Raw genomic sequence first — 13,490 nt, forward strand, 5'->3', positions numbered from 1 at the left:
ATTATTATTTTTTGTTATTGTTTACCTCCGCCGTCTGTCCCTGTCGCACGGACGTTCTTTGTTCTGTCACATCACGCGATGAGCTCTGTGATTGTAGATCTACCTTCATGACGGTGGTGGTGAGATGGTGTTCACAAAGGATAACAGACATTATCTATACAATATGATTCTTGAAGACTTTACACTCACACCTTACGCTACACTTTACACTTAACTACACCTCGTTACTTATTAGCACTGTCTTAGTTTCTCTTAGTTTTACTTACTTTATTTAAATGTGTCATTATTATTTATTATTGTGATCTATGCTGCTACTTACAGACGCTTCGACGCAGTCGTGAACCTTTACGGTTCTGCGGCGGGTTTTAGTATGCGGACCAATCACAGCCCTTGCTGCTGCGCGCCTCCCTTACGAAGGACGCAAGGAGGTTCCGCAAGGACGTAAGGGGTCCGTAGCCCGCTTGGGTCGCGTGAACGTGGGACCATAATCAGCCCTTAAGAGTTTTACTCTTGTGTAATCATTAGTGCTGACAAGCGATTAAAATATTTAATGCCATAGTTAACTCTATGGCATTAACTCTAATAATTAATCGCAAATGTTTTTTCTGTGCTAAATATCCCTTGATTTCTTTGTCACATTAATTGTTCTCATTTCAATGCTCTTATCAACATGGTGAAGTGCATCCGCTTGCCTTGTGCAAATTATTTTTATTGATAACAACATTGGCATATACTGATCAAAACAGGACGATACAAAAAAAAGCCTATAGTGCAATTAAACGATGAACATACAAACATACTGCCTTGAACATAGCAGTCAGGCTACTGCTTCTTTGTTTTGTTTATAATAAATTGCGTTAATCGCGCGATAAAAAAATTAACGCTGTTAAAATCGGTTTGCGTTAACGCCGTTAATAACGCGTTTAACTGACAGCACTAGTAGTCTGTGATTCTGATTCTGATACATCTGCCCCCCCCCCCCCCCCCCAGCGCCCTGCCGCCCCTCCCAGCTGACGGTGCGTATGGACTGCCTCACCAACGACGCCCTGCTGACCTGGGACCCCAGCGCCACCGCCACCTCCTACTCGGCCCAGGCCACGGGCCCCGGGGGCCAGGAGCTGAGCTGCGGCCCGGAGCCCCGGTCCGCCTGCCTGCTGACGGGCCTGCGCTGCGGCCAGCGTTACGTCTTCACCGCCACCGCCGCCGACGGCCGCTGCCCCGGCGCCGACAGCCTGCCCCTGGAGCAGATCACTGGTAAGGGGTGACCAGCAGGGGGCGCCACCTACTGGTAAGAGGTGACCAGCAGGGGGCGCCACCTACTGCTAAGAGGTGACCATTAGGGGGCGCCACCTGCTGGTAAGATGTGGCGAGCAGGGGGCGCCACCTACTGGTAAGAGGTGACCAGCAGGGGGCGCCACCTACTGGTAAGAGGTGACCATTAGGGGGCGCCACCTACTGGTAAGAAGTGACCAGCAGTTGGCGCCACCTGCTGGTAAGAAGTGACCAGCAGGTGGCGCCACCTGCTGGTAAGATGTGACCAGCAGGTGGCGCCACCTGCTGGTAAGAGGTGACCAGCAGTTGGCGCCACCTGCTGGTAAGATGTGACGAGCAGGTGGCGCCACCTGCTGGTAAGAAGTGACCAGCAGGTGGCGCCACCTGCTGGTAAGATGCGACGAGCAGGTGGCGCCCTACTGGTCACTAGAACTAATGTAGGCTGCTAAACCCCCCGTAGTTTCCAAGAATGTCCCTCCCAGTCTCTCCTATCATCACTCCATGTCCTCCTCAGTCTCAGCTCCGTGTTCAGCAGCAGCTCTCCGTCCAAACCCGCTCTGTGGTCTTCTCCTCCTCAGCCCCCTGCGTGCCCACCGGTGTGCTCCCCGTCGTGGACTGTAGCAGCAACACGCTGGCCGTGAGCTGGACGCCCTTCTCCATCCCGGTGAACTACAGCGTCACGGCCGTCGACCGGACCGGGGGCTCCGCCTCCCTCTCCTGCTCCTCCGTCGGCGTCGGCGGCGGCGGCGGCGGCGGCTGCGTGGTGGCCGGCCTGCGCTGCGGCCAGCAGTACTCCGTGACGGTCCGGGCCCAGGGAGACCTGTGCCCCGGCCCCAGCAGCGCAGCGCAGTCGGTCCGCTCCGGTATGAACCGGACTGGTGTGGCGGGAGGGAGGCGCGCGGCTCAGGAGGTAGAGCGGGTCGGCTGGTGACCGGAAGGTCGCTGGTTCGATCCCCGGCTCGACTCCGTGGTGGACTCCGCCGTCGGTCGGGGATATCGTGTGTATGAGTGGTTGTAGTTCGCTTTGGATGAAAGCTTCAGAAAAATCCCCTGGATGTAAATATAATGGTGCTGGGGTCAGAGAGATGACACCACTTGACGTCACTAAACGGAGGCGTCTGCTGTAGATGAAAACATTATCTAGCAATGATTTAACCGTTAAAAATTGAATAATAGAATCTAATATAATAATAGAATATCCAAAATCCCCTAAACTATATATTGACTTAAGTCAAATGATTACACCCAGAGGTAAGATATCTCTAAGTTGTATGTTTTCTGAAAAATATAATACGTAATAATCATAATCATAATCACAATCATAATCATCATAATAATAACAATAACAATAATAATATAAAAACGATTTCAACAAATAGATTTGGGACGAGCCAGGGCAAAGCGTACTGGGTGTCAAGACCTTAAGGATGATAACATACCCCCCCCCCCACAGTGCCCTGCGCCCCCGCCAGCCTGCGCCGCGTGATGAACTGCCCGTCCAATACGGTGCAGGCGTCCTGGGACCCCGCCCCCGGCGCCCTCAGCTACGTCTCCACGGTGACCGACGCCCACAACGACTCCGCCTCCTGCTCCACGTCCTTCCATGGCTGCTCCTTCCCCGGCCTGACGTGTGCCCAGACGTACAGCTTCTCCGTGGTCGCCCTCGGCAACCAGTGCAACAGCTCCGTGAGCCACGGGTCCGCCGTCGCCACCGGTAACCGCCGTCCATCCTTCTTCTCCTTCTAATATAGGATTATACGCTAAAGCCTTGTGAAGGTGACGTATCATACCACCGGCTGGGAGTGTTTAGAACATCGGCCTCTTCTGACATCACAAGTGGGCGTGTCCACCTGACGGCTTGAAATGGCCAATCACGCTGTCGCCTTTAGTACAGAATTATACGATAAAGCCTTTTAGGTCGGACGTAAGATGTGTGGAACAGGACGACCTCTCTGGTGCCCACAGCCTGGCGAGGAGAAAAGGAATAGGAGTTAAGGAAATAGGAGATAAGGAATAGGAGTTGAGGAGATAGGAGATAAGGAATAGGAATTATCGTGATAGTAAGACGCGTATAAATCGATGTAAAAAAAAACGTTGTATTATAAAGAAATTATATTGTCACCCCGTCCTCCAATATGAAGTTATAGATAAATGCATATACATGAACAGAGTACTTTGAGCTTAATATATTTATGTTTTGCAATTATCGTTTTTTCAGTGTTTTCTCTCTGTGAGTGGAGTTCTTCCTGCAGAACTGACCCACCTTCACCCTAACCCTAACCTACCTTAACCTACCCACCCCCCCCCCCCCCCCCCCACCCCTTCTCCAGCTCCATGTGACCCAGAGAACGTGCAGGCCAGCCTGGACTGTAACACTGGCGTTGCCATGGTGACCTGGACGGCCGGCCCTGGTAGCGTCCCCTACTACACGGTCGTGGCCTCGGCCAGCGGGCAGCCTGAGCACAGCGTCCAGACCAACGTCACGTCCTGCGGTCTGGACCAGCTGCGCTGTGGGGCGGAGTACACCGTGGTGGTGCTGGCCGGAGACGGGAGCTGCAACAGCAGCATCTACGCCTCCACCACCGTGACCACTGGTAAAGACACGCTGTCAGCCTGGTGTGTGTGTACTAGGGATGGGCAAAATGATTATTTTCCGGGAACTAGTTCTTTCAGTTCAGTTCACTATAACGATTCGTTTGTTTGATTCGTTCGTTTTGATTCGTTCGTTACGTCATTTGGTGTCTGCCCCCCTCGACGGTACCGCCTTGTCATTTGTTTACCCAGGTGCCATGGCAACACCATTGCTACCTCTCATTGGCTGAATCTTTGAGAACGTTGTAGACTCAATCAATATAAGTCGCGGGGAGACGAAGCTCTGTTCGTTTGTATATTTTATTTACGTGACCATATTTTTGTTTTATGTCAAAAAAAAAAATCAGAGAACCAGTTCTTCTTGTTTTGGGGAACCAGTTCTTGTCGTTCACGTTCGGGATTCGTTCGTTGTGAACGAATTGGTCACGACCGACTCATCCCTAGTGTGTACTGTGCTTGTTTGACTTGCCGGCCTCTCGGCACGATCCTCAGATAGACACTTCTCCTAGAGGTGTGTGTCATTTTAAAAAAGTCTGAAATATCAGAAAATGCCTTTTGGAACCCGTGAGCCCTGACGATGAAGAGCATGACGCCATCCCGACTCTTGTTCTTCAGCGCCGTGCGCGCCGCAGATCCTGAGCCACGAGATGCTGCTGAACTGCTCCAGCACCCGGGCCCTGGTCGCCTGGGCGCCGGACGCCCACGCCACCTCCTTCTCCGTCAGCGCCACGACCGCCGGGGCTGCCACTGCCAACTGCTCCTCCTCCAGCTCCTCCAGCTGTGTCCTGGACGGGCTGTCCTGTGGGAGGCGCTACGTCGGCGAGGCCGTGGCCCTGGGGGACCGATGCCCCAGTGCTCCCAGCACCTCGTTTGAGATCCTTACAGGTGCGCTCAAAGCCTTGCTTTTTGAATACATTCATTTTGTCCAAAACGGGCAAAAAAGGGCAGAGGTTTGGGGAACAGAGATCGGTCAAATTGAGACATAGCATGAGTTCACTCGGTTAGGATCCAATTAGAAGCAACGGATGAGATGGTTCATTATATGGTAGCGTATCACAGCCCAAACGTATCCCGTGACAGTGAGTGCTTACTGCCTTCCCTCATCCTCAGCCCCTTGCAGCCCGACCAACGTGGTGCCCTCGTACACCTGCGGCTCCAGCATGGCTCTGCTCCGCTGGGACGAGGCGCGCGGCCGGGAGAGCTTCTGCGCCACCGCGCGCGCAGGAGAGCACACCGACTCCTGCACGTCCGCCGAGACCCACTGCTCCCTGCTGTCGCTGCTCTGCGGTCGGCTGTACGAGGTCAGCGTGGACGCGGTGGCCGCGCACTGCAACAGCAGCCGATCAGGAGACGCGGTGATCCAGACAGGTACGTCGCACCCAGAGAGGTACACGACAGGACAGCTAGACATCCAGACAGGTAGACGTCCAGACAGGTAGACGTCCAGACAGGTAGACGTCCAGACAGGTAGACGTCCAGACAGCTAGACATCCAGACAGGTAGACGTCCAGACAGGTAGACATCCGGACAGGTAGACATCCGGACAGGTAGACGTCCAGACAGCTAGACATCCAGACAGGTAGACGTCCAGACAGGTAGACATCCGGACAGGTAGACATCCGGACAGGTAGACATCTAGACAGGTGGCAGCCAGACAGGTAGACATCCGGACATCCAGACAGGTAGACATCCAGACAGGTAGACGTCCAGACAGGTAGACGTCCAGACAGGTAGACGTCCAGACAGGTAGACGTCCAGACAGGTAGACGTCCAGACAGGTAGACATCCAGACAGGTAGACGTCCAGACAGGTAGACGTCCAGACAGGTAGACATCCAGACAGGTAGACGTCCAGACAGGTAGACGTCCAGACAGGTAGACGTCCAGACAGGTAGACGTCTAGACAGCTAGACATCCAGAGTGGTGGACGTAGAGGTGGAGGTAGATCGCACATCTTTTGAATCCCCATCTCTGAAGAACAGAGCAGAGCTCTCACCGCTGCGTGCTGTTGGAGAGGAGGTGATGCGTCTCACACCCTATCTGAGTACTGTACCCCCCCCCCCCCCCCCCAACAGCCCCCTGCGCCCCCCAGAACGTCAGCGCCTCCCTGGAGTGCAGTGGCAACACCGGGCGGGTGAGCTGGCTCGCCAGCGGGGGGGCGACGCGCTACGATGTGCAGGCGCTCGGCCGGGACGGGGACAGCGTCAACTGCACCACCGACACCACCACCTGCAGCCTACCCAGCATGCACTGCGGCGTGACCTACACGCTCACCGTCACGCCCTACTCCGACGCGTGCAGAGGCTTCGCCAGCACCCCGATCCTGTACATCGCAGGTACGCCTTTTTATTTAGTCCTCATTTATAAGGATTGACGTATATCGTGTGCACATCAGTTATTGACTTTGTATCACGTTGAAATCATCCGGGTAGCCGCGTGTACCCAGCCCTGAGCGCTGATGGGGCGGCGGTAGCTCAGGAGGGGGAGCGGGTTGGCTGGTAGGCGGGGGTTGCTAGTTCGACCCCGTCGAGGTGCCCCTGAGCGAGACGCCTCCCCCTGACTGCTCCCGCCGAGCCGGCCGTGGCCCCGCGCGGCCGACTCCGCCGTCGGTGCGTGGGCGTGTGCGTGGTGTCGGGCGCAGGCTGAACGTTTGGCAGTAAAACAAGCTGCTGTATGAACGCAGTCCTCTTTCCGTCATGCGAGGCTGATGCTGATCGACCCCCCCCTCCCTGCCTCCTGCGCAGGCCCCTGCCCCCCCCTCGGTGTGGCGGTCTCCCTGACGTGTGCGGGCAACGTGGGCACGGTGAGCTGGCTGCCCGCCGTGCTGGCCGACTCCTACCAGGCCTGGGCCACCGGGCACGGACACGCCCACACGTGCAACGCCACGGGCGGCGCCACCCAGTGCTCCTTCACCGACCTCCACTGCGGCGAGACCAACGCCGTCACCGTGGCGACCACGGAGCGCGGCTGCCAGAGCGCGCCCAGTGCGCCTGTGTCGCTGGATTCAGGTAACATCCCGGCATGAACCTCCGGAGGAACAACCGTCAAACCCGAAAAACCCATGTAGGGATATAATGGTGTGTAATAATGAGGGTATTTCTCCGCTCTCTCTCTCTCGCTGTCTTATGATCCGTCTCTCTCTCTCGCTCTTGCTCTCGCTCTCTCTCTCTCTCCCTCTGTGTCTCTCTCACTCTCTCTCTCCCTCTGTGTGTCTCTCTCTCTCTCTCTGTGTGTGTCTCTCTCTCTCTCTCTCTCTCTCTCTCTCTCTCTCTCTCTGTCTCTGTCTCTGTCTCTCTCTCTCTCTCTCTCTCTCTCTCTCTCTCTCTCTCTCTCTCGCTGTCTTATGATCCGTCTCGCTCTCTGTGTCTCTGTCTCTGTCTCTCTCTCTCTCTCTCTCTCTCTCTCTCTCTCTCTCTCTCTCTCTCTCTCTCCCTCTGTGTCTCTGTCTCTGTCTCTGTCTCTCTCTCTCTCTCTCTCTCTCTGTGTCTCTCTCTCTCTCTCTCTCTCTCTCTCTCTCTGTCTCTCTGTCTCTCTCTCTCTCTCTCTCTCTCTCTCTCTCTCTCTCTCTCTCTCTCTCTCTCTCTCTCTCTCTCTCTCTCTCTCTCTCTCTCGCTGTCTTATGATCCGTCTCGCTCTCTGTGTCTCTCTCTCTGTCTCTCTCTCTCTCTCTCTCTCTCTCTCTCTCTCTGTCTCTCTCTCTCTCTCTCTCTCTCTCTCTCTCTCTCTCTCTCCCTCTGTGTCTCTGTCTCTGTCTCTCTGTGTCTCTCTCTCTCTCTCTCTCTCTCTCTCTCTCTCTCTCTCTCTCTCTCTGTCTCTGTCTCTGTCTCTGTCTCTCTCTCTCTCTCTCCATCCCAGCCCTCTGCCCGCCCACCGGTCTCAGTGGCGCGGCCTCCTGCCTACTAGACGTCATCCAGGTGAGCTGGGACCCCAGCCCGGTGAGCAGTGTACTGTATAACCTTCACAGCGGGGGTGGCGTTACCCCCCTCCCCGGGACGTCCTACACGACCGGCCTGCTGCCGTGCGGGGTGAACGTCAGCTTCGCGGTCTCCGCCCAGGACCCCATCTGTACCTCCGCCCTCAGCGAGACCCTCACGGTGGCCGCAGGTACGTGTTCTGATCAGGGCAGGGCAGCTGTCAAAAGCCGCAATCGCGATTGATCGCATAGTATTGGTGAGTTAACTCGCGGTGAATCCCACTTTTAAAGTTCTATTTTAAATCCACTCCGGTTGAAGTTAAATGAGATTATCGAATGGATCACTTGCTGCAAGTGTGAAAATTACAAAGAATATTTCGGATATGAATGTTGACATTCTGTGGGCAAAACCTTTCAAAATCAAAGAAAAAATCAATCAAAAGAAGAGAACGCGTCAATTTGTATTAATCGCGTTAAAACAACTAATGCGTCAACACATAATTAACGCATTAACCTGCCCAGCCCTAGTTCTGATACAACGCCCCCCCCCCCCAACACAAACACCCGTCCCTTCATCGCCCCTCGACGGTCACGTCCTCTCTCTCAACCCCCCCAGTTCCCTGCGCGCCCTCTGACCTGAACGCCAGCACCCAGTGTGGCACCCAGATGGGCCTGCTGACCTGGCGCGCCGGCGTGGGCGCCACGAGCTACGTGGCCACGGCGACCGGGGTCAACGGCCACGTCTCTTCCTGTTCCTCCAACGGCACTTCCTGCTCCGTGTGGCTGGAGTGCGGACAGGGCTACACGGCCGCCGTGCTCTCGTCGACCTCCGACTGCAACAGCAGCACCGCGGCCACGGTCGACTTCACCTCAGGTAACCTCAGGGCGCGGCGGTGGACTGGGTCGAGTAGGACGGGCAGACACTGACGTTAGCGTGATGATCGTCTGTACAGTCTGCAGATGGAATGGATAGACGGAAGTCAAACCTCTCTCTGTCTCTGTCTCTTGTCTCCGTGTCACTCTCTCTCTCTGTCTCTCCCCCCATCTCTCTCCCTCTCTCTCTCTCTCCCCCCATCTCTCTCCCTCTCTCTGTCTCTCTCTCCCTCTCTCTCTCTCTCTCTCTCTCTCTCTCTCTCTCTCTCTCTCTCTCCCCCCCCATCTCTCTCCCTCTCCCGCCCACAGCTCCCTGTCTACCCACTAACATCGAGGCTGTGTTGGACTGCAGCAGCAACTCGTTTGCGTTGCGGTGGGACGCCCGGGCGGGCTCGTCGGTCTCCTACATGGCCGTCGCCATCGGCACTGACGGGTCCCGCCATGGCTGCCACACCTCCTCCACGGAGTGCCCCATCACCGGGCTGGGCTGCGGCGTCTCCTACGGCATCACCGTCATCCCGTCCACCGCCAACTGCGGCAGCATCGACTCCGCCGACTACCACATCCAGTCAGGTGAGGGGTCCGGAGCCCACTGGTTACATAACAATCCAGTCAGGTGAGGGGTCCGGAGCCCACTGGTTACATAACAATTCAGTCAGGTGAGGGGTCCGGAGCCCACTGGTTACATAACAATCCAGTCAGGTGAGGGGTCCGGAGCCCACTGGTTACATAACAATTCTAACTTCTCATCCTAACTTAAGTTAGGGACTCAAAGATAGGAAAAATCCTGACTTCATACTACAGAAGCAGTCCCTAACCTGTTGGCCGTTTCCTGTCTTATCTTTGGCCTCCTATCTTATCTTTACTTAAGTAATCCTAACCGTTCGGTCGACACGATTTTCCGATCGGCAATCGTCAGGTCATGTGTGTTTCTGCACTCAGAATGTGCACGAGATTGATAGAACGAGTTACTTTTAGCGTAAACGGCGGTTAAAGTGTTACTTTCCACGTTGGGCTTCTGAAGACCTGACCTTAAGATGCGTCAGGCAGCCCCTGTGATCTCACTCTCCCCCCCCCCCCCGTAGCCCCCTGCACGCCCCAGAGTGCCTCCGTCGTGCTGGAGTGCAGCACCAACGTGGCGACGGTGAGCTGGAGCGGCACTGGCCCCGCCCAGGACCAGGTGGTCACGGCGGTGGACACCCGAGGCAACGTCGCGCGCTGCTCCACCCCGGGCACCAACTGCACCTTCGGCCAGCTGAGCTGCGGGGAAACCTACGCCCTGGCGGTGGTGGGCCACAGCCCGACCTGCCAGAGCAATACCAGCGCCGCCCTAAGCCTCCACTCTGGTACCAACAAGGCACCGCCAGCGCGACACACTCCACCGTCTCTGGGTTTACTTCAGCCGCTGGGATCTGGGAGGGGGTCGGGATCTTCTTCTTCTTCTTCTTCTTCTTCTTCTTCTTCTTCTTCTTCTTCTTCAGATTTGTCCCCTGATATTTCTTCTTCTTCTAATTCTTCCTGCAAAAGCCAGTCTCTTGCTCAAAATCCTTAGTTCATCTCTCAAAAGTAAATATCTGTGTCAATTAACATGTCAGTGCGATCACAATGACAAGTCCTTGTGTCATTGTGTACGGATAAGACAGTCAAATTGCTTCGTCATGTTGTCAATATAACAGTGTACTCTGGAGGGATGTTCTGATGAAAACTATTGCTAAAGTTTTGAGGACAATTATTGTAAATTGTTAGTTACACCTTGTATGTGGGGGATTGATTGCAAGAGACTGAACAAGTTTCACAATTACGCTTTGATTGTGTGTACTGTATTTTGTTGACAGACCATGTCATTGCTAGAAATATGAACATAGGACAATCTCCTTAGGGGTAAACTGTACATGAATCGCTCTAGGAATTAGAATGCAGTCTTCCTACACCTCCTGACATTCCTGTCTGTTGGGCCACAGATTCTCATTCTCACTCAGCCTCACTCCCCTTCCTCTTCTTCTTCTCTCTGGCTGTTGACCCTGTCCAATTCTTTGTCCTTCCATTGTCAGACAATGTAACATTGTGTTGTGCTCCACCTATATATATACTTGCCAGTTCATGGTTCATGAAATGCACCTTTGAGCTATTTCAGTAAACTGGTTGATCGTTGGTTGATCCAACACTTCACACATTCCCCTTCTTTAGAGAAAGTCAAGATTCACCTGGTAGCAATTTACCAATTCAGGACAGATTTAGAAAGAAAGTCTAATAGAAATGTATAGAAATATGCTTGACATATTATGACAACTTGTTCAAACATTTTGCATGTGAAGACTTATGCAATGAACTAATGGTTAAATGTTGTTGGGGTGAGACTATTCAATAGAGACCCATTACAATACATTTTGATCAACATGACATAAACAATTGATAATGTAGGAAAGAGTAGAGAATTGTACTTAATCATTTGCATGAATGTACCAAAGCATTTGCAACTTGTTCAAAGAAATGAGAACTGCTTTTTGTGACACTATGATGTGGAAATTGAACAGGTAGTTTTGATCATTTCAATTCTGATCTGAGCTATGTACCAAAGCGTCTGAGAAAAACTGTAATAGTGGAGGAAACGTGAACCCCCCCCTTCCACATTCACTCACTCAGACAGTGTTGATTCTCTACTAATACTTGTCTTTTGTTTCCATCATGACCTTGACTCCTCCCCTACCAGCCCCCTGTGTGCCCACCCACCCCGCGGTCACCTTGGACTGTAACACCAACATCGCCGTGGTAACCTGGGACCCCGCGCGCGGTGCCGTGTCCTACACCGTCTCCGCGCGGTGCGGCCGCGGCCACAACAGCACCTGCGCCGACAGCGACACCACGTGTGCCTTCAGCGACCTGCTCTGCGGCCAGGACTACAGCCTGACGGTGGTCGCACACAACCCGGACCACTGCCACAGCGCGCCGAGCGAGAACACCACCACCACCACAGGTTCGTGACTCACTGCGGGCCCGGCGTCTACACCCCGCCCCCTGGGGGATGAAGACGAGGGTCGTCTCCGTTCATCCAGACCTGCCCGCTGAACGTTCAGCCAGGTATCGTACGTGCTGGGGTAAGGATCGAGCGCCCGCTCTCTCTCTCTCTCTGTGTGCAGTGCCTTGCCGCCAGAGCGGCCTGAGCGCCTCCCTGCAGTGCAGCACCAACACGGCGGTGGTCTCCTGGACCCCCGCCGTCGGCATCCTGACCTACAACTCCTCGGCGGAGGCCATCGACGTCACGGACACCCGGAGCTGCGCCACCAGCGGGCCGGGCTGTAACATCAGCTCCCTGCTCTGCGGGGAGAGGTACCGGGTCGTGGTCAGCGGGCAGGGGCGCACCTGCCCCAGCCCCGCCGTGGACTGGAGGCAGATCACTACAGGTAACCACAGCTGGCACAGCTGGCTCAACAACTTTGTTGTGGACAGGGAATGGGTTAACCTGGCGATTGTTTGTGCTCTGCGCTTGGTTCTATCATGAACATCCTTTCTGTACAGACAGCGATATATTGTTTGACTTTCTTATGACAAAAAGTCGCTTTGGATAAAGGTTTCTGCTAAACATAAATGTGAACGTCATGTGTTGAAAGACGGCCGGCCATTGAGGTCTGTTTGTTCCCCTCCGGCCGCCAGCCCCCTGCCAGCCCACACTGCTGAGCGTGGTGTCGTCCTGCGACTCGGACACCATCGAGGTCTCCTGGAGCTCGTCGCAGGGCTCGGACAGCTACCGCGTGGTCGCCGAGGCCCCCGACGGCTCCACCCTGAACTGCACCACCGGCGCCACCGACTGCCGGATCGCGGGCCTCCGCTGCGGCCTGCGCTACAGCGTGTACGTGGTGGGCGTGAGCGCAGGCTGCCCCGGGGAACGGAGCCACGCGACCACGCTGCAGACCGGTGAGGACCCCGACAGTCCAATAGGACGGACGCCATCGGTCAGCACACAGCGCCTCGGCGACGGGATGAGCGCAGGACATTAAAGCACACTCATGACATCCTCTGTTCAACTCTCAATCGTGTTCCGTTGTTGGACTTAGAATAGAATAAACACAATCTTATCAGTTCATTGCACCCACTGAGCTCTGATTAAGCTCCACCTCCAACCTTAACCTCTACCTCCACCTCCACCTCCAACCTTAACCTCTACCTCCACCTCCACCTCCACCCACTAACCTCCACCTCTACCTCCACCTCCACCTCCACCTCCAACATTAACCTCTACCTCCACCTCTACCATGAACCTCCACCTCCAGCCACTAACCTCCACCTCCACCTCCAACCTTAACCTCTACCTCCACCTCCACCTCCAACCTTAACCTCTACCTCCACCTCTACCATGAACCTTAACCTCCACCTCCACCTCTACCATGAACCTCCACCTCCACCTCCACCTCCACCTCCACCTCCAACCTTAACCTCTACCTCCACCTCTACCATGAACCTCCACCTCCATCCACTAACCTCCACCTCCACCCACTAACCTCCACCTCCACCTACTAACCTCCACCTCCACCTACTAACCTCCACCTCCACCTACTAACCTCCACCTCCATCCACTAACCTCCACCTCCACCTACTAACCTCCACCTCCACCTACTAACCTCCACCTCCACCTACTAACCTCCACCTCCACCCACTAACCTCCACCTCCATCCACTAACCTCCACCTCCACCCACTAACCTCCACCTCCACCTCCACCTACTAACCTCCACCTCCATCCACTAACCTCCACCTCCACCTCCACCTCCACCTCCACCCACTAACCTCCACCTCCATCCACTAACCTCCACCTCCACCTCCACCTCCACCCACTAACCTCCACCTC

At 54.9% G+C, this 13,490-nt stretch overlaps 1 protein-coding gene across 1 annotated transcript in view; it reads left to right on the forward strand.

Moving 5' to 3' along the window:
* The window catches only part of LOC132468584 (uncharacterized), a 45,648-nt gene that overhangs the window by 8,280 nt on the left and 23,878 nt on the right, over positions 1-13,490 (forward strand). The window contains exons 14-28 of the mRNA XM_060066308.1: positions 991-1,254; positions 1,851-2,135; positions 2,726-2,986; positions 3,603-3,866; positions 4,480-4,749; positions 4,975-5,232; positions 5,939-6,199; positions 6,608-6,882; positions 7,499-7,967; positions 8,393-8,650; positions 8,959-9,222; positions 9,735-9,995; positions 11,360-11,627; positions 11,683-12,050; positions 12,301-12,561. Coding sequence (XP_059922291.1) covers positions 991-1,254; positions 1,851-2,135; positions 2,726-2,986; positions 3,603-3,866; positions 4,480-4,749; positions 4,975-5,232; positions 5,939-6,199; positions 6,608-6,882; positions 7,499-7,967; positions 8,393-8,650; positions 8,959-9,222; positions 9,735-9,995; positions 11,360-11,627; positions 11,683-12,050; positions 12,301-12,561 — 4,287 coding nt within the window. The remainder of the gene's footprint in view (positions 1-990; positions 1,255-1,850; positions 2,136-2,725; positions 2,987-3,602; positions 3,867-4,479; positions 4,750-4,974; positions 5,233-5,938; positions 6,200-6,607; positions 6,883-7,498; positions 7,968-8,392; positions 8,651-8,958; positions 9,223-9,734; positions 9,996-11,359; positions 11,628-11,682; positions 12,051-12,300; positions 12,562-13,490) is intronic.

This window comes from Gadus macrocephalus, chromosome 12 (assembly GCF_031168955.1).
Source record: "Gadus macrocephalus chromosome 12, ASM3116895v1".
Lineage (NCBI taxonomy): Eukaryota > Metazoa > Chordata > Actinopteri > Gadiformes > Gadidae > Gadus > Gadus macrocephalus.